We start from the raw sequence: 26,483 nt of genomic DNA on the forward strand, positions 1-26,483 counted from the left end.
CATGTTAATTTGATTTTCTCACACTCTTTGCATTACTAGAATTCACATCACTTTCAAGCTCTAACACTGTTCAGCCTTCTGAGCTGCAGATAGGAGCTGTATTTTCTGTTCTAACAGGAGGAGAAAAACACACCCCAATTCCCTTTGTGTCTGCACAACTGGACCTGGTTATATTCAATAAAATATAGGCATGGTCAAAAATTCTTTTTTTTTTTTTTTTTTTTTTTTTAATTTTTTTTTTTATTTAAATGAGCACCCATAAACACATTTTTCTGTGTCATTCCCAAGTCTGGGGTTCAGTTGGATAGTCCAGTTGCAGCAATCCAGATGTGCTGGTTGCTGGGGAACCTTTGGCTTCCTCCTCTCTCTCTGGAGGTGGGAGAGTGGAACGCCAGGCCAGGCAAAGCTTGTGCTATAAAACAGTGTTGGGGTGAAATGGGGCTTAAAATATGGTTGTTCACAATTACATGTGTACAAGGCCAATCTGTCACCATGTTTATTTAATCAAGGTCAAACAGAGACTTTAATTAAAATAGTGAGCTCATAACATCAGGCTGCTCATCTGTAACAGGCAAGTGGGTTTTGTAACATAGAGCAAAAAAATGTTCTCATTTGTGTGCCAGTTTTGTTAAATAATGGGTAACTTGTTTAGATCACTTGCAGTATTTTGGCACAGAGTGATATTAAAAAAAGTAAAAGCTTTTGCTCCAGTTGGTGCTAGTAGGAAATAATCCATTATTTTCAGTGAGGTGGGACTGTTTTTTTAAAAACTACTGGAGCAGCTGCTTATCTTAGTTCCTTAAATTCAGAAAACAAGAGCAACAGTTTAAATTCCTACTTTTATTACATTTTACAGCACCTATTTTTTTCAATGGTAGAGAAAGGGGGAAAATAAATGAGGAAAAGAAGGGAAACCACTCTAAGTTGTTTTTTGGAGGAGGTGATTTGGATTGGGACAAAATCGGGAAGATGGGCGTGCTGGGTGAGATGGTAATTTAAATCAGTTTGGCAATAATAGTTACTAAACTTGCTAGATGAGATCTTCATGTCTGCTTAGTAGGATAAACTGCTCTATTAATTAAGCTCAGTCTCATAAATCTCTTCTAAGTTGCCATCAAATCCCCAAGTAACCTGGCTCACGTTGCTATTGAAATCTGCAGCCCAGGAGAATGGAGTTTAATATTTCATTTGTCTTGTGCTCAGCTATGATGTGACTTGGAAGATGTAGTTTTTGCATTGGGAATAAGAATAACCAAGTCTCTCTTTTAATTGCCTCGCACCAAGAAACAAGTAATAAACTGCTTGTGATCTATAATAATTTGATTTTTAATGAAAATGTATCCACACATGTTTCTTGAAAACAATTTTCTTGGAGAAATAACTTTGTAAGTCAAAACATAATCAGCCTGGCATTTCATATCAGAAAAAGATTCTGGCAGGAGTTATGGAACAGTGCAGAAAATTAAGGCAGAAACAGACATTCCACAGAAAACATATCTGGCATCACTGATTTTTGTTCATGTTGGATATCAATTACAATTCAGATTGTTCTTTCTCCAGAGGTAAAATGCACAACTCCTGCAGTCAGTCTCAAGGAGATAGAATGTTTTGTTGTAAGCAGTTAAAGGAAATGAAATCAAGCCTAATTTCAGCTGATCCTTTTGTACAACAGCTTCTTTCTCTTCACTGAGCAGATCTTAAACCTGCAAGAATTGTCCTGAGGGGAAAATCCAATCTTCCTCCCATCATGGGGTGCTCAAAGTCCTTTCTTCCACATTTCCGTGGGTCCTGGATTCTTCCAGTTCTTTGGGTTCTTTGAGGAATCTCCTTTAGGAGAGAGGGATTTGGAATGACTCCCACTGAACTCTAAATTTCTTACGTTGTAACATTTATGTGTTTCTTTTTCTGAGACTGAGATCACAGGATGGTTTGGGTTGGAAAGGACCTTAAAGCTCATCTCATTCCATCCCCTGCCATGGGCAGGGACACCTCCCACTGTCCCAGCGTGTTCCAACCTGGCCTTGGACACTTCCAGGGATCACAGGAGCAGCCACGGCTGCTCTGGACACCCTGTGCCAGTGTTTTAAGCCCCTCTTGATAAAAACATTCTTTTTTGTAACCTGATTTTCATGAGAGAATAGAGTTTGTGTCCTGTGGGCTGAGGGCAAACCACATTACAGTATGGCAGAGGGAACACTAGGCAAGGTTCAGGAAACTGCTCATAATCTTGCAGAGTTCAGCTCAGGTTTTCAAAGCCACAAGGTGTGTGCTATTCCTGTGGTTTCCAGTATGCAACTGTTATTTACACTGACAGAGAGGGGGAAAAGAATAATAAAAATCAGGCAGACAGCCAGAGCTCTGTAGATTTTTTTTTTCTTTTTGTAGCTTCCATCAAAGCCATCAAAGGGAGCTGCTGAGATGTCTTTTATCAGCTACCTTTGCTTTTTTTCACAGAGGTGGTACTCAAGAGCTGGTTCCTGCCTCCTCATGCTGCCTCTCAAACATCCAGGCACTCTTCAGGTCTCATGCAGACTTTCTTTGAGTACCTTTGCCCATGAAGTTGAGCCAACTTTGCAATCAAATACCATAGGATGTGTAGATTCCCCGTTACCTTGGGAGTTTTCTTAATTCTGAGCTACCAAGAGCCCCACTTAGAGCCAGTTCCAGCAGCATCCTGGCTGCTGGGTGTGGGGAGGTCACTGGTGTTTAAATTTGTTAATATTGTCTCAGCCAGTGTTTTGGTTAGAGAATATATCCTGTTGTTTATCTCTATTTTTGGGGGGTTAAGATCAGAAAATGAAAAATGAGTTTGAGTTTTCCTCTTGCTGAACTTGAGTTTTCCTCATTGCTGATTGTGTCATGTTGAGCATTAGAATTTGGCTGAACCACAGCGCCATGATCTGGGATATTGACTGGGACAGTGACTGGGATATTCGGCTGGGTCAGGTCACAGGGCAGAGGATGGGCTCTGCTGGAACCCTTTTATTCCTGGTTTGTGCTAAAGGCACTCAGTTGTCTTTATTTAGGATTTCTTTCCCCCTCCCTCACCCTCCAGGGTTCTGTTGAGTGCTGTTGTTCATATGCTTAAAAGAGGGAGCAAAGTATAAACCTCATGATGATCTAAAAGACACTTTTAAAACAGAAAGCTGCTTTGTGGTTCCTGCATTTTCCCAGGGGTTTCTCAGCTGGTAACACTACCCCCAGCACAAGGGGGCTGAAAGTTCAGCACAAAAATCCCAAACCCAATTCTTTCCAGTGACAGATTAAATTCCTATGAAGGATTTGGTAAATGAGAGGGGAAAATCATGTCTTGGTTACAGAAGGTTTTGGAGCATGGATACATGATGGAAAATAAAGGCTAGATACATGATGGATAAAGCCTTACTGCATGGATTCATGATGGAAATTTGGACATTTTCTGACTCTGTGTGGTTTGTTTTTGTCCCCAGAGCCTCCCACCCTGAAAAGGTTTTGAGGCAGCCTTACTGCAGGGATTCATGATGGAAATTTGGACATTTTCTGACTCTGTGTGGTTTGTTTTTGTCCCCAGAGCCCCCCACCCCAATCGCCCCCCCGGAGCTGCTGGCCGTGGGAGCCACCTACCTGTGGATCAAACCCAACGCCAACTCCATCATCGGGGACGGGCCCATCATCCTCAAGGAGGTGGAGTACAGGACCACCACGGGCAACTGGGCAGAGACTCACATCGTGGACTCTCCCAACTACAAGCTGTGGCACCTGGACCCCGACGTGGAGTATGAGATCCGGGTGCTGCTGACACGCCCTGGGGAAGGGGGCACAGGACCCCCCGGGCCCCCCCTCACCACCAGGACCAAGTGTGCAGGTAAGATTCTGCTGCTTCCAGTGCTCTGCCACATGTCCTCGCTGTAGGTACTTCATCAGGGGGCTCGAGTGGTAGTTTATTGCACAGGGAGCTGTTTCAGATCTGTCGGTGTTGTGCCAGTGTGTCGTTGTTGAGGCGGCCAAGATACACAGAGTAACCTGGTGAAAGTTTTCACAAGTCTCCTTTATTGTTTCACAAAACTCATACTTACAGGAAAAATCAGAAGGCACTGTGTTCCTCAAGTCCTACGAGGAACAGCTGAGGGAGCTGGGGTTGTACAGCCTGGAGAAAAGGAGACTCAGAAGTGACCTTGTCACTCTCTACAACTCCCTGAAAGGTGGCTGTGCTCAGCTGGGGTTGGGCTCTTTCTCCAGGCGCACTGACAGAATGAGAGGACACAGCCTCAGGCTGCACCAAGGGAAATACAGGCTGGATATCAGGAAAAAGTTTTTCACAGAAAGAGTGATAAAGTACTGGAATGGTCTGCCCGGGGAGGTGGTGCAGTCACCATCCCTGGATGTGTTTAAAGCAGACTGGATGTGGCACTGGGGGCCAGGGTGTAGTTGAGGTGTTAGGGCTGGGTTGGAATTGATGATCTTAGAGGTCTCTTCCTACCTCGTCATTCTGTGTTAAACTCTGAATTGGTCTGCAGTACAGTGACACTGTTCATTGGTTGGTAAGGGCTGTTGTGTATGTCTATCAAATTTTCTCTCCCTAGATGTGTTTACATTTTTCCTTTGTACTACACAGGTGCATTTGTTTTTCACCCTCAGAATAGATTGTTGTGTGAAAGGAACTTCTCATTCTCAAAATAGCTTCATATGGGAATTAGAAATCACTTGTTAGCTTATGGGAACTTGCAAATTACTTGTTAGCTGCATTTAAAAGAAATGACAGGTTATTTTTTTGCCCTCTTCCACACCAGTGGTTTATCTGACAAACTCCTGCCACGATGAGGAGGCTACTTTCTGCTGGAATAGGCAAACAACTTTTTTTGCTGACCAGTCCTCCAGTAGGAAAATTGTTCTTAAGACCAGGGTATGATAAAGTATTCACCTCTGAGTGCAGAACAAAATTGATGTTGTTCCTGGGTAGTGGATCTGCAGTGGTTATTAACAAATTGACACTGATATTAGTTTGAGTGCGCTGTGGTGAAGGAAGAAACATTTAATTTTTAAAATACATTTTTGTGTTCCATTTGATGGAACTGATTCCCCTTCTCATTTCTGACAAAGGATTGTGTTCAGATGCTGTGCAGCACCCTCCTTTTCTCTCTCACACTGGAATGGATCAATTCTGATCCAGGGGCAGAAGTAGTCTGTCTTTCTTTCTGAGCCATATTGGACTTCCCGTGAAAAACTGACGGATGGTGTTGCTCATGTTTCAGATATATTGGCTATTCATCCTGTTGTCATACATTAATCATTAGCCATTAAGGGAAATCAAGCCCTCTGCCTGGCAAGGGGATGAGCAAAGCACTTTTCTGCCTCACAGGTTTTTTCTCCACCGCACAACTTAATTTTCTTGTAATTTTTGCAAGGTCCTTACCACGGTGTGAACAAACAACAGGGACTAAAAGGCTGCTCTCCTTTTGCTACAAACCATCCTTCCCTCCCCACAGATTAGTGGTTTACAACCTGTGGATTTAAGTAGTGAAAACCTTGTAAGAACATTCTGTTTCCTGTTACTTTTTCTGAACAAACAGCAAATCTGAAGTGGGAGGAAGGCATCCGGAACACCCAAAATCACCCTAGGATGGGATTAAGCAGTGCAATGTTAGTGTTCCTCATCTACTTCATGGCAAGAATAATTCCAGCAACACCCCCTTTCTCTACCAAGAGAGGAAGCCTGGAAGGTTGACTGAGTTTTGGGTGGCACATCCTTTATTAGCAAGGTTGTAAATTAGTGACCATTTAGTGCTCCTTTGAGAAAATTTGCTTAAAAATAAATAACCCTGAGCACGAGGCCCTGACTGGTGTTTGCTTGGTTCAGCATCTGTCCTTTGGTAGGACACAGATGTTAAAGGCTCTGCAGCAGCTGTGTGGAAAGCATGAAGTGACATGGATGATGTCTTGGCCTCTTGGGGAGGTTGGCACAGGTTCTGCTGCTCACCTTGAGGCTTCCCTCTCCTTCCCTGGTGTGGTCAAATCCTCTGGCATCACCAGAAGTCACTGCAGGCCTGGCCTGGGTCTGTGCCTTTGGAAACGTGACACGCTCAGGTTTGGTCTGGAGTTGTTGTGTGGTCACTTTGCAGTCACGCTCTCTGCAGCAGCCAAACTTGCAAACCTCTCTGCCTTGCCTGTAAAAAATGCTGGGTTTGGTTTAATTCAGGAGTTAAGATAAAAATAAAAAAGAGTTGACTTTGTGCTCAGTATTGTCTTGTCCTGTGCCCCAGATTGCCGAGTTCCCTTCCCCAGCTCAGGTATCGACTGACACCGAGAAGGATGACGTGGATAATTTGTTCAAATTGGCAAAGCTGAGGCACTTTCTGGTTTCCATCCTATTTTACTAATGAAAATCTAACTGGAGAAGGTCATTCTGTTAATGTTAGCTGTCATACAGGCCTTGTTGAGATTGATGGTGATGACATTTATGTTTTGTTTAGGGTACTGGGGAGGAGAAATTGTAATGATCTTGATGTAAGCATGGACCAGGGGGAAGGGAGAGACTTAATAACTAAAGATGTACAATTTCACCAAATGCCAACTGAAATGATAGACAAGAAAATGCACCTCATTATTCCAATTTTCATACGTCGTGGAACTCCTTCAAAACACTGTTTTGAGGGTAATTACACAAAACCTTCATGGTGAAGACTTTCAAAAATGTGCTGAACTGAGAAAACAGCCCTGCTGCCTTGATTTTCCTAAGAGTACCTAATGAATGACATCAGGGAAAATTGGGGGATTTTAAAATAGCTCAGATATGAGTGATGCTGCTTTTTTTATGTGAATTTTTTGGCTGTTTTGTTATTTATCTTTACTTTTTCTGAGCTAGAGGAAGTACCAAACTCCTACACATTTATATCAAATCAGCAGGTGATTGGAGCAGCCCAGATTTGCTGCACTGTTTGGTGTTGTGCTGTGTTTATTAAGCCCACAAAGAAAGATAACAAAATTGATGGCACAAGTAAGAAGAGAGAATATCACCTATAGTAGAGAAGAATTTACTTATTTAAATTGCTAAAAATCAGTGTAACAATAAACAGAAGGGGGCTTCAGCCTTCTAAGAGAGGGAAGTCGATATGTTCTTGTACTGAATATTCTTCCCAGGCTCTTTTTGCATAGGGACTCTGTATTTTTGTTCTGGGGAGGCTGAGTAACTGCTGGCCTTCAATTTTAGCATAAATTGCAGTGAGATTCTTCTTTAGACATGAAAATGAGAAGGATTTGGGCGGGACCATGCTTCTCTTGCACTTCAAATCAAGCAACAGAAGTTCATTTACAAAGTTGCCCTTGTCTCCTTTGTGTTTCTTGACTGTCAGCTTTGTATCAGAGCAAAGGAGTAGCCAAGATGGTCCAGCAGGAGCCCAGACACCATGACAACTCTTACCAAAATCAGTCATTAGTTTCACATTTTGATCACACTGAATGGAACATGTTTATGTAGATTTGAAAGGGTTTTTTGAATTAGATAAAACCCATACGGTGATTACGGAAGGTCATGTGGTAAATGAGAATAAAGAAGTTTTGTTAAACTGGATAATACCTAAATTTCTGTTAGCAGTATGTTCCCAGGTGTGTTACCCCACTGCTGAGGCTTTTGGTGCTCTACAGGACAGAATTACAAGACTTTAATTCATATTCGACCTACAGAAATAATACTGAAAATTAAATCCCAGCTTACCTGCTTTAAGGAAAAGCCAACTGCCAGAAAATATGGTGAACCCTGCACAAATGATTTGTTTGTTTGTTGCGGGTTTTGTGTTTTGGACTTGAGTTTGGTTTTTTTCATGGATTGTGATAGGTCTCGACTTGGGACAGGAAAAGATGAAGTGACCTTGAGGCACAACTCAGTAAAGTGTCAGAGGGAAGAGTTGCTCAGGAGGGAATGGGGAAAAGAGAGATATTATTTAAGGTTAAGACCAGACATGGGGTTGAAGGTTGGTTAAAGAAAAGATAGATATAAACCATTAGTTTTTATCCCCAAAATAATAGGTTGAGGAGATAACAGGATTAGAATAAAGTGTTTGAACACAGTTCCCAATAGTGCCTGGTGTTCAGCACTGGTTCTCGAAGTGTGGGGCCTTTTTAGCCATCCTCTATAGATAAACAGAGCTTTTAAAATCCTTGTTCCATGGCCTTTGTTCACAAGAGTGTGCTTGGGGAAGCTTGAAGCTTATTTTCTTCTCTGCACTTATTGACTTTTGCTCTGATTTTTTTTTCTTCCTTTCTTCAGTTTCTACAGAAAGGCAGAATAGGGGAAAAAAGTTGTTTTTAGCTCTGGTGGATGGAAAAAAGGGAAAAGTTTGCATTTGAGGTCATCATCATGCAGGAAATCTCACCTTAAAACTGCTTCTGGTGAGGCAAACTGACATGAAAAACAAGGCCAAAGAGTAACATTTAAATGAATAGTAATAAAGGGACAGAGTAAATACTTTATGATCAATACTTACTCCTGAATAAAATACTGACTGGAAAAGCTGCCTTGAACATTTGCTTCCCTTTAGCTTCATTAGAACACTGTCTGATCTTCATTAGCTGTTGAGATTAAAGAAAGGGAACCCAGGGGAACCTTCTCCCTCTCTAAAACTCCCTGAAAAGAGATTCTGGCCAGATGGGGATCATGCTCTGCTCCCAGGGAACAAGTGGCAGGAGAGGAAACAAACTCAGGTTGTGTTACGGGAGGTTTCAATTGGATATTAGGAAAAAATTCCTTGCTGAAAGGGTCGTCAGGCATTGGAAGAGGCTGCTCAGGGCAGCCCGCCATCCCTGGGAGTGTTCAAAAGGTGTGTGGATGTGAAGATGGTTTAGTGGTGACCGTGGTGGTGTTGGGTTAATGGCTAAAGATAACAAAAGAAAGATAACAGAGCTGGTCTCTGCTCTTGGAGGGCTTTCCCATGCTTGATGACTTCATAATTCTCTGCTTTTTGGCAGAGGATTCGATATTGTTGGAATTGATGTTGGATGATGACAACAGGTTGTGAAACGGGGGTAGTTGTATAACCTTGTGGCTTGGAAGAAGGAAACTGCTCAGTCTGACAGGAGAATTGTTTGGTTAGGAATGGGAGGGGAGAAAAAGTCCTGAGAAACTCCATCATGTCCCCCAGAAAACACATGGCAGTGATTCCCCGTGGAGCAGGCTTGTGTGCACAGGGAGTTTGTCCTCATCTGAAAAATCCCCACACAGCCTCTCCCTTCAGACAAGCTGCCTTAATCAGCACAGGCTGATTTAGCTCCTGCAAAAAGGAGCAGTTGTCAAGATCAATACTCAATTTTTGGTGTAGGCCTAGGGAAATAAAAGTTAGTCTTGAATGATGGGGCTGAATTCGATACTCCTTTTAAAAACACAGTGGCTGATACAAATGCAAACGATCTGAACATTCCCAGTTTGATACGATGCTGCCAAGGAGTTGGAATTTTTTTTTCCTCTGGTGGTTGTTAACAGGTGACTTTGCTGCCATGAAATCTAGTGAAGTTTCCTGGTAGTAAGCAGCTTTTTCCATTTTTGTTGTCTTAAGGAACAGTTCCAAATTCAGTATTTCTGTTTTTTGCTCTATTACAGGTGTTAGAAAAAGAAGGTATTTGCACACTGTTATGAAATGTATGAAGTGAACAACCACAAGCATGTGCACTGAGTTCAAAAACACTTCTTTCTGGTTTTTAAGGTGATATCTCCCATTAAATAAGAAACTTCCACATGTTAATATTGAAAAATATGATATAAGGTTGCTACACTGCCGCCTTTTTTTTTTTTTTTTGTCAAGCTTATAACAAAAAAATTAAAACTCAGATCTATGAATCAAAGCACTGCACAGAAGGCATATCAAGTGATTTGAAAGAGTGTTCTGTACAACTGATTTTTTTTGTATTATTGAAATCACTGATTCACAGACTAATTCAAATTCGAGCTACTCTAAGCCTTGTGCTGAAAGACACAATATTTTCCTCTATTAATATTAAATTTTAGCTCTTGCCTCCAGTCTCCTGTAACTTTAAATGAAGAGGGTGGGGGAAATAGAGGCTTTTTTAGCAAGTGAAGGAAAACTTTATCAGAGAATTCTAGAATATCCCTGAGCTGGGAGGGACTGACAGGATCATCCAGGGCAGCTCCTGTCCCTGCACAGACCCTCCAACAGCCCCACCCTGGGCACCCCTGTGTCCAAACACTCCTGGAGCTCTGGCAGCCTAGGGAATGTCACAGCCTCTGCTCTGAGTTTGGGTCTGTGGATCCCCCAAAGCCTGGGAGGCTGGTGCCCATCCCAGGCACATTCCCTGCCTTGATGATTGAAGCTCTGATTTCATCCCACCTCAAATAGCCTTTGGCGTGTCAGTCAGAGGGATTAGAGTTACAGAAATACAATATTCCTTCATTCTGATCCTTGATCCCCAGGTTGTGCTTGGAAACAGCCTGGTAGCATAGCTGAAAGATAGAGGCTTCATCCTAGAGGATTAAATGCCTTTGCATGCAAGATGATGATTTTTCCCTGCAAAATTTGTTAAATCATAACTATACTTGATTTCTGCTTTATTCTTTCCCCCTCTATTATTTTTGTTGGAGTAGAAAGACAGCATCTACCCTTTGATTAACAAGTGAAAAACGTGGGGGGAAAAAAAGAAAAGGTGATACAATTCTTGATGACAAATGTATTTCTGGTTTCTCTTCAAGTTACAGCTGGTTTCACACCAGAGGTGTCCCAGGCAAAAGGTGTCTTTTTGAGGAACCATCAGGATCAAGTTTTGGCTGTGTTGGCTGTAGCAATGTGGCTGCCCTGGAAAGACACCTTTCAAAGAATAGAGGATAGATTGGATCTGGGAATTATTTACTGGAAAAGAATTGAAAGAAGGAGCAGCTCTGTTGTCTGAGATACAGCAGCAGTGACAACCAGTCTGGGACAGAAGGGATCTGGGAGGAGGTTAAATGGTGAAAGGGGAGCAGAGTGCTTTGGTGCATGTGGGGTGACTGAAGGAATCCAGTACTCCTGAAAAGGCAGATTGTTGGAGCTGACAGGATCCTTGGTTTGGTGTGAGGCTGTGATCCAGCCACAGTCCAGGCACTAAATTCCCTGTGTGGGAAAGCAGAGGCAAGGCTGGGATTTACTGCTGGAGCACATCAGTGTGCCATAAATCTGGTATTTGTTTCCAGCTCTGACCAATCCCTGAGTGTTCCTGAGTCTCCCAAAGCAAGCCCCCTATTGCCTTTAACCATGGGACATATGGTGAGGAATTTTCTTTATCCTGATCCTTGCAGAAGATCAGCTTTTTGTCCTGAGGCCTGGGCATTGATTGCCCTTATCTTAGTCTGCATAAATACAGTTCTGAATATAAATCCAGCCACAATAGTGCTTTGGTCTGGATTTTTTTTTTTTTTCCAGAGGGATTTTGCTCAGGATGGATTTAAATTCTAGGGATTTGCTTTTTTATCTGTAAAGGCAGTTTGTTATCCAGAAATGTTTTATTTTTATTTATTAGGAGGAAGTCTAGTTATTCATTTCCACATCGCACTGTTTCTGCCTGGTGCTGTTGCCGTTTTATTTAATATTTTTCCAGAAAGTGGTTTGAATTTAGCATTATTTTTGGAGTGGGCAGGCTGGTCAGGAAGATGACAACTTCCAGAAAGGCATAAGGCTCTTATGCCAAGAACTGTTCTCACTAATGATGGGATTTCACAACTTCTCCCAAAAGAAGTGAACCTTCCCAGCTCTTGCTTTCACACCAGCTGAATTTAGGACACTGTTCTTTTTGATGCTTCTTGTCTCCTGTGTTCTGTCCAGGCTTCCTCCCTAACAGCTATTCTTAATCTGAAGAGGCAAAAATAGAAAAGGAGAGAGGAGAAAACAAAATAGAAGAGCCTAAAACAAAACCAACAAAAGCCCATCCTCAGAAAAATCCTCGAGCACGGCTTGACTTTGTGGTGTTATAGATGTGAGGCAGCTGAACATCTGCTGTGTGCACACTGCTCTGCTGGGGGAAAACTGGGTTTGAATCAAATTTGGAGGGAATACAAACCAGCTGGATTTCTGCTGCAGTTTTTTAAGGATTTATTTCTGCAGCTTGAGATGCTTGAGAGTGTCCAGGGAAAGGAACGGAGCTGGGGAGTGGCAGGAGCCCAAGGAGGGGCTGAGGGAGCTGGGAGAGGGCTGTGGAATTCCTGGGGGAGCTGGAAAGGGGCTGAGCCTGGAGAAAAGGAGCTCAGGGGGGCCCTTGTGGCTCTGCACAACCCCCTGACAGGAGGGGACAGCCCCAGGTCGGGCTGTGCTCCCAGGGAACAGGGACAGGAGGAGAGGGAACAGCCCCAGGCTGGGCCAGGGGAGGCTCAGGGTGGAAAACAGGAGGAATTTCTTCACAGAAAGGATGGTTAAACTTTGGATGTGGCTGACCAAGGAGCAGTGGAGTCCCCATTCCTTGAGGTGTCCAAGGAACATCTGGCCATGGCACTCCATGCTCTGGGCTGGGTGTCGGGGTGGATTTTGGTCACAGGTTGGACTTGATGGACTTGGAGTTCTTCTCCAGCCTCAGTAATTGTGTGATTCTGTGTGAATATGCTGGGCACACACGGAGGCTCTGGATGAGGTCACTGTGAATGATTCCATGGGAATGATTCCAGATACTCAGGACTGGAGTCTGGACACAAGTGGTGCCCAGAGAAACCAAAGGAAAATTGCCCCAGCTGCTGTGTTACCCAGCCAGCCTGGGCCCTTTGTGCACAACACCTTGGGTGCTTTTGGACAATTGTGTGACTGCTCTTTTAAGCTCACTTCACAAAATTGTACAGAGAGGGAAGCCACATAGGCAGATATTTGATGTGTTAATAACTTCTTCCCTGCTTGCTTGTGCAGCTTCATTTCAGCATTCTCAATTCAAGGGTTTCTCCAGTGTGGGCCTAAAAATGTGACTCCTTAGCTTGTGCAAACCTGGCACTGCTTTGCCTAAGTCAGCATTTTACACCCACTGAAAATCTGCCCCGCCATTTGCAAAAACAGGCCAAGCATTTCTCCTCAATCGTCACTCAGGCCCCTGCAAAAAGCAATTTTATTTAAATTGCATGGTGTCTTTTAGTCCTCGGTTGAGAGGCATCTTTCATAAAATCTCATCCTTTATTACCATGTTATTACTGCCTCTGTTGGCTTTCCGAGGGTGCAGGAGATGATCGCTCCCAGCTGTGGCTTTATCCGGGTGTGAAAAGCCCAGGCAGTGGGAGGAAGCTGGGGAAGGAGGATGCTGTGTGTGTGTTCCCCATTGAACTGGGGCTCAGGAGGACCTGAGGGAGGTGGGTTTGTCTCCTCTGTGCCATGGGAATCAATGGCAGACCCATCCTTGCAAAGCACCATTCCGGATTTGCATAGTCATGATCCTGTCTTTGTCCTGGGACAGGCGTGGCTTCCTGCTTGTGTTTCTCTCCTCGCTTTTCCAAAGGCAGCTGAAACATAAATGACTTTCATTTCCAAACGTGGTTTTAATACGCACAAGTCTGCATTGAAAAGCACTCAAATAAGAGATGCTGAGACTTTGTACGCTGAAAGTGGCCAATTTTAAACGTTTCAAAGAATAAAATGCACATTAATTCGCTTTCATGGATGCTTTAACATAGGGTACAAAAGCCAGGCAGAGGCAAAATGGAAGAGAGCACTACATTTTTACCATGCTAAGGCTTTTAACCCCGAGGCATTTGCAAGACATTTAGGAACAGTTTTCTTCCTTACATGTTTAGCTGTTCCACATTTTGTCATAAATATTTTACTCTTTTATTTTTCCCCAGTGGACTCTCAAATGTTGAGATGAACATGACTTCTTGTTTAACACTTGGTAACTCATCCAGATGAGCCGGGGTTTTGCACAGCTGGGGGACAAAAAGGAAAAGGAGGGTTGATGTCTTAAATCGTGTTGCAGAACCAGCAGATGGAGCATGAGTGCAAATCCCGGTTTGCAATGGTCTGTCTGCCTGTCTGCACCTCCACGTTGTATTTTCATATTGTTTGAGGTTGAAAATGGACTTTTAAAAGTAATGTTTAGTCACTTGTTCTGTCCATGAGCATTTCTGCCCCCTGTTAAAGGCAGAACCTGAACATGACAAACCCAGAGCAGAGCTCCCATTCCCCTTGGGGCAGTTCTGGGATCCCTTCACAGTTCCCATTACACAGGTGGAAATGAAAGACCCCCCAATCTCCCCAGGGTGTGGATTTGTGATCCAGCTGATTGCCATGGCCATGGGGCTGGACTGGAGTTTTTACACTTAGACACCCTTTTAATTATTTGTTATTCAACTGAGCGCAGTGAGGAAAAGGAAATGCTTCCAACTTCTTTTAACTTATTTTTGGTTTTTAGTTTTATAAGTGAAAAGCTTAAAAGCTTTGGGGTTTTATCTATTTAATTTGCTTTTCTTTAGCTTTTTTTTTAATGTGAATTAGTGGAATATTTTGTGACTTGAGAAATAATACTGAAGTACAAACCATAGCTGTGACTGCATCAAAGTACTCCAATATTGCTGGGGAGACTTAGAGGCCTGAGCATCCAAATCAGACTGACAGTTGTTATTATGATGTATTTTCCTTAAGATCCACAAATCCTCATTTCAGCTGCCAATAATCCTTCAAATTATTAAACTAAAATCTTGGTGCAGAGACCATCAGAAGGGGGTTGAAAGCGAGACCACAACCCACAAGATAACAAAATCTGAAAGCCTGAACATTGTGATTTCCTCACTGTGGCACTTGGAGATGTTTTCTAGCATCCCCTAGAGAAGGAAAAAAAACCAAAAAACAAAAAACAACAGGATGGAAGTAGGTCTTACAAACCACCAGAAATTGATTTGTCCGTTAATGGAGTTCAAAGAAAATCTTTGGTGAGCCTGGAAGATTAGATTATATATCAAGGAGCTCCATCACTAGGAAGATAAAGCCTACAAGTGATAACTGTATTTAATAACATTTTTAATAAGAAGATAAACTGTTGACATGGAGTTGGCTGCTTAATCAGAGGAGGGACTGGGGCAGAGGAGTGAGATGCTGTATTTAAGACAAGAAATGCTGCACCAAAGACAATGCTATATATGAACTTCTGTATTTGTATAAAACCAGTTCTTCAAAGTTGGTTTTATCCGCTTCAGATGGATTATTTTTTAACCTATTATAGGAATAAACCTTTCCACCTGCTGTTCTATAGGTCCCTTTCGTATGGTGTTTGTGTTTACATTCATAACACATTCTTCTATATAAAGCTTCACATGATTCTTTTTTTCTGGACAGAATCCTATTTCATTAAAGGAACTGTGCCTGAAAGCACAGTTCTAGAGCTGTGATGGTTTTTTATTTCATATGGAATTCAAACTGTCTTATGGCAGCTCAGACAAAGCAGTTGCTGCTCTAAGATTGCATAAATGTCTTTTGAGTTGTTGTCTGATAGGTGCCATAGATTAAAACCCAGATCTGAAGTGCTGAATTTTTATTCTATAATTTGCTCCGTGATGATGGAAGGGAATTCAGGTGATAAGAGTTAAGTTTCTTGTAAACACTGATCCCCATCACATCTCAGCATGTACATGATCTTTTCATTCAAAATCAGACAAGGCACCCATACAAGTTTCAGGTATAAATCTTCCCTTTCCTTTGTGAAAACCTCAACTTTTCTGATTGTGGTTTTTGTCCTGCTCTTCTAAAGAAACCAGGAACCACAGAGTTAAAAGATGAACTTTGCAGTGCCTGACATAAAATCTGCAGAGTGAAAACGAGTTTTGCATCTACTTTTGTTGTTCCCATTTCTGCTCTGAAGCTGTTTTCAATACTTGTTGCTTCCAATTAATGTTGTGTATGTGAACTCCAGATAGGCACCTTCTGCCAGCCTTCTCCTGTCTAGGAGAGGCAATTCAGAGCTTTCCCCTGATCCAGCTGGCACAGCAGAGCAAATATTTACTTATTTTCAAACAGAAGCAAATAGCTCAGCGTAAAAGAGTTGGAAGCAGACTCTGTGCAAACAGGTGCTTCATATTCTGGTGTGTTATGCTGCAACCCATCAGGCATTTATAGAGAATTTTCCACTGGCACTCGTGGGATTGAGGCTCACAGGTTGGTGTCAGCACTCCTGGGCTCCCAGACTTGGTTAATTAATTTGGATGAGTGATAATTTGTCTGTCCCTATTTGTCTCTGCCTGTCCCAGTGTAAAAGATGCTCTTGCTTATAATAAGAAATAATCTTCCAACCTGGCTGTGGTGGCTTGTGCTAGAAGTAATATCACCTTGTTAAAATCCTCTTTCGGCTGTAGGAATGTGCCTGTGTGCTGAATGCACAATCATTATCTGCTTGTTATTCTGGCCTTTTGTCTGTCCCGGGGTGGCCCTTGGCAGTGAAATACTGACGAGTTTTAAAGACAAGTGTTGGTTATGGAGAGAGGGGAGGGCAGAGCATTGTCTGTGCTCCAGGTGTGGTAAGGAAAGGTAACATCATTAAAGGCACCATGTCAGAACATTAAAAAAAATAATAAAAAAGAATAGGTGGGATATTTTTATTCTGTAGCAAAAACTCTCAAATTCTTTTCAAGCAGCACTGTTTATTGAGGTGTGTGTTTTCTGTTCTAAATTGCTTTAGTTCTGCTGGGTTTCTTTGTTCAGGGAAAAAGGTCTGATTTTTTTGTCTGATTAGAGCAATTTGGGCTAAAATATTTGCACTGCATCACTTTAATTTTGAGCAGTGAAGAAATGTGTTCATCTGTTAGTTCTTAAAGCACAATAATCCAGCAGCAATCAGGTCCTGTGGCCACCTCCTCTTATTTGCAACACAGGGCTCTGGAATATCCAGCTTTTGCCTTACTTAGCACAAGTTTGGGTCGTTTGGTTTGGGTTGGAAGGGACCTTAAAGCTCCTCTGGTCACCTCCTGCCATGGTCAGGGACATCTTCCACTGTCCCAGGCTGCTCCAAACCCTGTCCAGCCTGGTCTTGCACACTCCCAAGGATCATGGGGCATCCACCAAAAAGAACCAAAAATTCCAGTATGAATTTGTGTCTGGCACCTTTGTCCACACACTTCTGGAACTCTGGTGAGCTTTTATTTATTGATATTTATTCAGCTTGTCAGGGTCATGTGTGCCTTGGAGAATCTAGAGCGTGCCTGGCACAGAGACCCTTTTTTAATCCTTACAAGGGGCACAGTGTTCTGTTTTTCATGGCATCTGTCTAGAGGCTTGTCCTCCACAACTGTCCCCTGGCATTTGTTCCACTTAGAAGCTGATGAAGTTGAGGGGAAACAGGAGGTGTTGTAGAAACTCAGAATATACCTGGATCTCAATTTTTCAGTGACAAGATAATTACTGAAATCTATATATGTTCTGTGCAATGTACTCTTTGTTCACCAAAAGTAACTGAAGGCTCTCTGACCTGCCTGTGACACAGCCGTGTTGGACATTGCTTTTGTGCAAAAATGGAATTTTCTTCTCAGAAGTTCTTTCCCGTGAAGTCATCACTTGAAGAGGTTGGTGGGAAAGGGATGAGTCTTCATTTAAATTTTGCCAGAGTACTCAGGCTTCAGAAACAGCAATATTTGGAAGAACATCTATAGAGGTTTGGTTTGTTCTAGCACACTTCCCCTGTTCATGGTATGAAAAAGGACCTCACAAATAATTCAGAGTTTCTTTGTCCATGGCAGGGGTTGGAGGGAGAGGATTGTCAAGGTCCATTGCACCCTAAGCCATGCTGGGCTCCTGTGACTCAGCTCTGGAACCTCTGGAGCCTCTGGTGCCCGTAAAGCAGCTTTTCCTCCCTCAGGGATGTATTCCCCTCACTGCAGCACCCATCCCCTGTTAACCAACCCCCTTAGCACAATCGTTTTTATCCCTTCCACCGTTTCCAACTGGATTGCTCAGATCTTTTCAGCTGTCAGCAAATCTGAACAGTTTCTCCCTTAAGCCAGGCATTCCTACCCAGACAGATGTGTTTGTGTGACCCCACCAGAGGTAAATAAGAAGAGGTTATCCTCCAGAGGTTAGGTGAGAAAAGCAGGATGGGATTCAATTGCTGCCTGTGTTACAGACTTAGAAACATCGTGGAGAAATCCCTTGTATTCAGCACAGGAGGACAAACCTTGCACACTGCAGAGATTTGCACAGGAGTAATGGAATGGCATTGCCTCTGATCATGTCCTTGAATGTGTTGACAGGCACAAATGCTTTTAAACTCAAGTGCCTTTGAGACTTTATGAAACAAATCCTACCTGGGGTTGTCCCCAAGGTTAAGGACCAGGGTACTAATGGTATATCACCTTCAGCATTTCCTTCAAATTTGTCTTCCTTAAAGGAGTTAGGCTGCAGTAGCAAACTGTAGCCTGCAGCTCTCCTTCTGTTCCCTCCTGAGAGCTCGAGGCCCCAGGAGATGCTCTGGGCCCCTCCACACCACTGCAGGTTTCCTTCTTGTGTATTCAGAGCACAGGAGCAGCAGTGACGTGGCCACATTTTGGGCAGCCAAGCTGAGTGATTCCCAGACTGTGCTGACAGGTCTATCTGTAAAAATCCTTCCTGCTTGGCTTTTGTGATATTTATGGGAGCTACGGTGCTGTTGGTCCAAAGAACTTAAAAACTTAAAAACCCTGAGTCAGAAGCAAACCCTCTCTTTCCCCACTCTGTATTCATGGACTCTCATGAAACGTGGTCTGGGTTTTTTTATGTTTTTAAACCTTTTGCTTTTCCTTTCATGAGTGTCAGGCACAAGTCACTCAATCATTCTCCATGCGAAACTGCAGGCAGTGACCCCCTGCTTCCCGGCTGTGTTCTCCTGCCTGCTGCATTGCTCCTCCTCAGGATGGAAAACCTTTCTGGAGTGGCAAAGCTGGCACCTTTCCCTGTCATACCTTGGCACAGGAAAAGGGGAATTCATTTTAGCTGTGTGGTGGCTCCATATCTACTTTGGGTAATAGGGAGATGAAGGTGGGGGCAGGTTGCTCAAAGCACTCTGTGGGGTCTCTTGTGTAGGATCATCCGAGGACAGCAGGGACAAGGAACTCTGCTGACCTGAGAGATTCTAGAACACGTGGGTTTATTGCAAGGGTCATGGGTAAAAGGGCCTTGCCTTCAGCCACCAGCCTGGGCTGGAGGGAAGTCCCAAAGAGAGAGGGAGAAAGGAGCTCCCTCTGAGCTGAGAGAGAAGGGAGCGGGAGAGCAGGGGGGTAGGGGTCAGAGAGTAGGGATAAGAGAGCGAGAGAGAGCAAGAGTAGGGGGAAGAGGAAGACGTAAGAGAACGAGGTCCTTGTTAAATACATTATATCTCCTTTTGTGATGAATATTCTAATTTACAGTGACTAACCAATACAAGACACAAAATCCTATAGAATCTACATACAGCCTACAAGAACTACTACATTACCATATTGTGTTATATTTTAAACTCTAAAAGCTACTCTTTAGACTTTTCTGTTTTGCTACATTGACCTTTGGATCCCTTAGCCAGCAGAAAGGTATTGTTCAATCAAAAGGGATTCTCCTTCAGCTAGCTAGGCTATTGTTTTCAGGTTATATAGTAACTAAGACTCAGTATTCTACAACTCAAAGTCAGCTTTCATTTCTGTCTCGAATATAGGTTTCATATTTTCAGAATCTTTTGCTAAACAATCATATTTATAAGGTTTCCCTGATTCATCTTCCCCAACACCTTGTTCTCCCTCATGTCCAGCTCCAGGAGAGTCAACCGAGTGGAATGTGGAGCTTGGAGGTTGGCTGAGATCCTGGCTGGAAGTGCTTTCTCCAGCCTCAAAAAGCTGCTAAGAAAGAAGCTGCTCTCACTGCCTGCATTTGCTCTCCTTGCTGCGCTGCAGAGGAGGTGGCAGAAGCTCTGTTGCCTCTCCCAGAGGTCCCCATGGAGCCCCAGGAGCTGCAGGAAACACGCAGCAGTGTGCCTCCTTCTGATCACACTCAGCTCAAACAATTCCTCTGAGCTTTCTGGGTTTCTTTCAGAGGTACCCACCAAATTATGCAGCTCAGTATAATTTTAGCTTTGCTTACACTAAAACACCACTCTAGACTATCTAGGGAGCCCTGCTCTGTGTTGTCTGCTGCAGGAGAAGCGTGGGAGCCTCAGGATGTGTGCCAGTCTGTGTGATGTGCACAGCTTTACATGTCCCACACTGCTGAGGATGCACCACACTGGGGACATCCACGAGGGGAGGTTTGACAGGACTTTGAGCAAGCACTGCTGCTTGGCAGCCTGGTTCTTTTTTGGTGTATGGTGGTTTTTAATGTACACAGTTCAATTTGGAGGGGAGCAGCAGTGGATGTTGGGAATGCTGTCAAGATCACTGTGGATATAGCAGTGCTGGGTTGAGAGCTGTTCAAATTTTACATTATCATCTCTCACTTCTGTTTCCTTTCTTTTCTTTAAATTTTATTATCTCTCATCTGGTGAGAAAGCAGTATTTGAATTTCAGAGCTGAGCTGGTGCTCTGTCCTGTGGGAATAAGAGCTCAGCTTCTCCTCCCTCAAAGCACAGACTCAGATCTCTGTTTCCTTTAAGTGCTGTCCCAGCTTTCAGCTGCTGTGTGCCTGTTTGCCTTGGCCTGGTGTGTGAATCCTGCTGCCTTCAGATTCTAGGAATTGTCCTAGGAGGATGAGGCACTGTGGAGTAGGATTTTTTTTCATCCTATAAATTGTGTTGTCTGGGTAAGACTTTTGGGTTTTAATTAATGTTTTTAGAAATTTGCATAGTGAGTTAAACAAACCATTTTCAAACAATAACTCAGCCATTATATCATCCCTTAGATAATTTCTTAACTGGGGGAAAAATTGCCTGAAGGTGGATATTTGAAAAGTTGTTTGTAGGGAGAGGGAAGTAACCTCCGAGTAAAATGTGTGGCAGTCATATAACTAAGTCAGGTCACTTGCTTCGAAGCAGCTCTGGGGAGGGTTTCATTATTTTATCCCATCTGATTTATTTTTTATAATACTGTAAGTTGGTGACGTTTTGTCTCTGCAGTGCCCGGCACAGAGGAACTGGTGTTTGTTCTGTGTGTGTCTCTGCACTTACCTCCCTCAGCATCTGCCACCCTGTGTTGGTGCTCTGGGAACCTGCCACAGCTCACAGCCCCTGAGCCCATCCTCATGAATTGGTATGAGCTGGGAGAAGCAGCCATTGGGAGAGGCCTATGGAGAGCACCTGGGGATTCTCATGGTGGAAATCTGGACATTTTTTTACGGACAAAGAGTGACAGGACAAGGGGGAAAGGTTTTAAACTGAAAGAGGGCAGGTTTAGCTTAGATGGTAGGAAGAAATTCTTCCCTGGAAGTGTCCAAGGCTGGGTTGGACAGGGATTGGAGCTACTCGGGATGGTGGAAGGTGTCCCTGCACAGGACAGGGGGTTGGAATTAGATGATTTTTAAGGTCCTCTCAAAGGTCCCAACTCAAACCATTCTGTGATTCTATGATTCTAAACACCCAAAGATTCATTAAAAACATTTTAAGATCATTGTTTTGTCATTGCAATAAAATCTGGAGGAGAGGATCCAATCCCCAGATATTGCAATTGACTTCAGTTGCATTTCTAAGCCCTGCTTCCTCAGAGAATCACTGTCAAATTCATAGAGACACTGTGTAAATATTTATTTATTTATACACTGACATTGCCACCTAAAACTGAAGTGTGAAGGTGGTTACTGTGTTCAGTGTGGCTGAGGCTGAAGTAGCAGATGAAAGAGGAGGAATCACCTAATTATTGCCTAATTCTAAGCACTGGTGTTCAAGTGTGAAGTGCTACTGATGTAATTAAAGTGTAGAAGAAGCAGTGCAACTTTCCTATTGTCAAAATATTCAGCCTGACACACAACGTGGAAAATAGAGGAACTCCTTTAGGCTTTCAATGTTAATCAGTGCTGAGGAGCTATTTTCTCCCTAATACCATCTGCAAGGCTCCATCAATACTGTGCAAGTGTTGATTGTGTGTTACAATACTTCATTTTAATTAGACTCCATAGGAGATAGTTAAAGGGTTGATGGGGGAAGATACTGCAGCAGTAAATATTATGGCACATTTGGAAACCGAGAGGGGAAGAAGAGCACGTTGGCTTCAGTGTTGACATAACTGAGGCTCTGCACTCTGGGACACACTTGTCACTGCTGGGGAGTGCAGGCTCTCGGTGATATATTGCATTTCAGTTTAGCAAATGTCCCTTAGGGGACTCGTTTGTCACTGTAACACCCTGGAGAGGAGAGGCAGCAGCCGTGCCTGTGTTAATCAGCAGCTGCTGGGTCACCCTGGCAGGTGAGGGGTGGCCCTGGAAGGTATCTGGTGGCCATGGCAGGTGTGGGATGGCCATGGCAGGTGAGGGGTGGCCATGGCAGGTGGGGGATGGCCATGGCAGGTGTGGGATGGCCATGGCAGGTGAGGGGTGGCCATGGCAGGTGGGGGATGGCCATGGCAGGTGAGGGGTGGCCATGGCAGGTGAGGGGTGGCCATGGCAGGTGGGGGATGGCCATGGCAGGTGGGGGATGGCCATGGCAGGTGTGGGATGGCCATGGCAGGTGGGGGGTGGCCATGGCAGGTGGGGGATGGCCATGGCAGGTGTGGGATGGCCATGGCAGGTGAGGGGTGGCCATGGCAGGTGAGGGGTGGCCATGGCAGGTGAGGGGTGGCCATGGCAGGTGGGGGGTGGCCATGGCAGGTGGGGGGTGGCCATGGCAGGTGGGGGATGGCCATGGCAGGTGGGGGGTGGCCCTGGAAGGTATCTGGTGGCCATGGCAGATGAGGGATGGCCACGGTAGGTGTGGGATGACCATGGCAGGTGAGGGATGGTGCTGGCAGGTATCTGGTGGCCCTGGCAGGTAGCCAATGGCCATGTGAGTCACAGAACAGAGCAGACCCAGCTGGATGCTGATCCAGAACCAGGATACCTGGTGGGGTCAGGGCTCATTGTCCACGTGCTCTCGCTAAGGAGGGTCCCTCCAGAAAGACTCAGTGACAATAGAAGCAGCTGGACAGGCAGGAGGGGACAGGGGAGTCTGCAAAGGTAAAGATACACTCCAGTGACAGTCCCAGTCCTCTAGTCCCAGAATCAGGCAGTGATGCTTTTATTGCCGTTTTGCTTCTATTTATTGATCAGGCTTTTCTGGCCCAGAGGCTGCTCAGAGGAGCTTTAGCCCTTTGTGTTCCATTGAACTCGGAGTTCTTTTTCTGTCCCTTTGGCTGTAACTCACTGTAGGGTCAGCAGGTTGTGGCATTTATTCACACTAAATACTGAACAGACACTAAAACCTAATTAGAAAACAGCAGCTTCCTCCCTATCCCTGCACTGGATAGGGAAAGTCATTTCAGGGAAATTAAGTAACCTGGCCTAGCTTCTAAAAATAGAGACATCAATAAAACCTGTGGCAAATGTGGATTTCAGTGTGACTCCTGGGCCAAGCAGTAACTATCACATTTCTAATGCAGTGCAGGTTCTCACATGGATTCTCAGTTACTGGTTCTGCCATCCCAAGATGAGACAAAATGAGGTTTCGTTGTGTAGTAGGTGGCAGTTTGAAGCATTAACTGCTGTGGAAGAAGATTTGAAAGGCAATTTCCCATCTCAATTTTCTCTTCAGTCATTAAAATTCATCTTCAGTTCTTGAAGTATCCAAATTTCTGTTCTGCTTAGGTATCTGGGTTGGAGATCTTACTGCACTGAATATCCCTTAAATTTATGGCAAACTGTTCAACACCATTTTACAAGCCTTCCATGATTCTTCAGATTTATCTTTAGAAGATTAATTTTTCCCTCCCCCCCAAATTGATGCTAATCTTGCTATGAACTGAGTTTAAAACTACTTAAACCTGAAGTTACTTCTTTGCTCTTTACTTGTGAGAGTTTAGCACCGCTCAGCTCCTTTCTTGTCACTTGTCTACAGGTTGTTCTCATTCTGTGGTTCTTTAATCGTTTCTTCTGTGGCACTGATCACTCTGCCATCACTCAGGTGAGGAGTGTGAGGAGCTGAGTGTGCTATTTACTCCTCTGTGCATTAAAGGCATCTACTTGGGAAGTGAGGGGACTCAAAGTTTGTCCTAGAAGTGCAGAAGAGGATAAAAATAACTTAATAACTGTGCCACCTTATTTGAATTTAAAATAGATCTCTTTTTAATTCATAAAAAGAGAGTTGTCAGGCTTTGGGTGACAGAGGGTGATGAATTCGTGTGGGAGTGTGGACTTCCTGCACTTCCTTTCTTTAGGAAGCTTGTGGAAGGGGAATAACCTTTTGTCACGCTCATGTCACATTTTATTTTGGCTTAAGTCTGATGAGAGAAGAGAGAAATCTGGCTGTCAAGAACAGCCTGTCTCCTCCGTGTGTCTTTTTTCGTTGCTCTGATCCTCAGCTTCTGCTGCTCCTGGGAGCCCAGGAGAGGCAAAGCTCCAGCTAATCCAGGCAGAAGCAGCTGTGGGGCTTTTCCTCTGGCCTCTGCTGCCCATTGTCCTGCTCCCAAGCCTGACTTCTTCCTGCTGCGGTGTTTTACTCTCATCTCTCCTTAATGCTGGCTCCTCTCCACGCCAGATTCTACTAATGATGTTTAACTCCACAGCCAGGTTAATTGTGTGACTCGTGCTGTGTCAAACCACCTGGGATGTGGGAGCTGTGTGTGGCTTTTTTGTCTAGGCAGTAACCCTCATAAATGATAATTTCAAAGATTTAAGGTTAATTACAACACTCATGCCTGGTGTTAATTTTGGGGAAGGGGAACATGAATACAGAGAAGGTTTATTTATATCCCACCCATGACACTTTGCTCTCCTGGAGGGCACACAAGGGCATGAGGACATTTATGTTTTTCTCTGACATTCCTTTTTGTTTAAAGGCAGACACTAAAGAAAAAGGTTAAATGGATGGTGAGAACCTCTTCTATTTTCCTTTGTTTTTTTTTTTTTCTTTGATTGTGCCCATAATTGTGTGCTACTCATTAAGTAGCTGAAGGCCTTTTCAAAAGTCCTTTCGTTTGAGAAAGATGCCAGGCAGAGCTGCTCATGAAATAATTACAGAAAATGAGTGTTGATGCATGTTTTAACTCTGCTGTAGAAGTAATTCTGTCTTCTCTAGCTGAAGTAATTACATTTGTTTCTAAATAGCAGAAGAGAAATGACAATTGTAAAAAAAACCCCATAGATCTCACTTCTACATTTATGTAGTGGCAGATAGATGGGTAGCGAAAAATTAATTATGATATTAGTGTAGTCATTATTGTGTGTTATTTATTGAAGGGAGGTACCATTCTTAAACACATGGAGTCAGGGAAGATTTGTGGGATTTACAGACTCCTTTGCTTGATGGTTACTTTCTTTAGCACTGAGGAGTATAAACACTTTTACAGCGCGTTAAGGTAATAATTTAGGATAGATATCTGCAACGACTCACTAGCTATTAATTACTTTTTATTTTCTTCAGAGAGAAAAGGTTTTCAGTTATTAATAATCCTGAGTGCTCACATCAGGGAGGGCTGAGTGCTTGTATTTCTATGGATGGGAAGTTTCTCCTCATTTCAGATGGCCAAGGGGTAAAACTGTGCAGCAGCTGGGATGATGCCTTTGCTGGTTTTGGGGTGGGATGGATCTGCTGTTTGATGTGGATCAGGAGGCAGTCATGAGACAACACCACTGCTGTTATCCCAGGCAGCATGGACCTGAAAATCCTGCCACTCAATTCCCATTTCACCTTCTGTCTTTTATTCTAAGGAAATCAACTTTTGTGTTACACTGAAAAGGTGACCTTACCTGGAAAGTTACCTTCACTGAAAATTTGGATTAAACTTTTTGGAGGAAATGTTGGACACATCCTGCCCCAGGGTACTAAAGTCTTATAAGCCCCTGTGGGAAAGCAGAATTAGGTATCTGGAATACACACTGTGTGCTTGTGTGAGTTGTTTGGTGATAGACTATTAATTACTGAGTGCATTGTTAAAGAAGGAAGTTGAAGTGAAAGGAATGAAGTGGAAGGATGCATTGAGTTCTCAATGAGATGCCTGATTCTCTCTTTAGTATCAGTTAATCTACATATTTCCTGGAGAGGCTTCTTATCTCTGTCTTCCTAATGCTTTCACTCATGTGGCAAGAATAATTTGCATTTTCAGGGCTTGATATTGAACAGATGTACCTTGATTTTAAACTCAAAGAGCAGAAATTTCAGGTGGATATAGGAAAGAAATTCTTTTGTATAAGGGTGGGGAGCCCTGGCACAGGGTGCCCAGAGCAGCTGTGGCTGCCCCTGGATCCCTGGAAGTGCCCAAGGCCAGGCTGGACATGGCTGGGAGCAGCCTGGGACAGTGGAAGATGTCCCACTATGGCAGGGGTGGAACAAGGTGAACTTTCAGGTCCCTTCCAACCCAAACTCTTCCCTGATTCCACCTCAGTGTGGTGTCATGAGCTCAAGGTTGGTCAGCGGTTTGACCTGGCACGTCTGCATTTCTGAGATCTGTGCTGATTTGGAACATTCTAAATCACCCTGCTGGCCACTGAGCATGGAAAATCTGTCCATGTAAAATCACTTAAAAGGTG

The 26,483-nt window shown here is 43.7% G+C and overlaps 1 protein-coding gene across 1 annotated transcript in view; it reads left to right on the plus strand.

Moving 5' to 3' along the window:
- PTPRT (protein tyrosine phosphatase receptor type T) overlaps positions 1-26,483 on the plus strand; it is a 452,620-nt gene that overhangs the window by 218,574 nt on the left and 207,563 nt on the right. The window contains 1 exon segment of the mRNA XM_066331046.1: positions 3,551-3,844. Coding sequence (XP_066187143.1) covers positions 3,551-3,844 — 294 coding nt within the window.

This window comes from Sylvia atricapilla, chromosome 16, assembly GCF_009819655.1.
Source record: "Sylvia atricapilla isolate bSylAtr1 chromosome 16, bSylAtr1.pri, whole genome shotgun sequence".
NCBI classification, from domain to species: Eukaryota; Metazoa; Chordata; class Aves; order Passeriformes; family Sylviidae; genus Sylvia; species Sylvia atricapilla.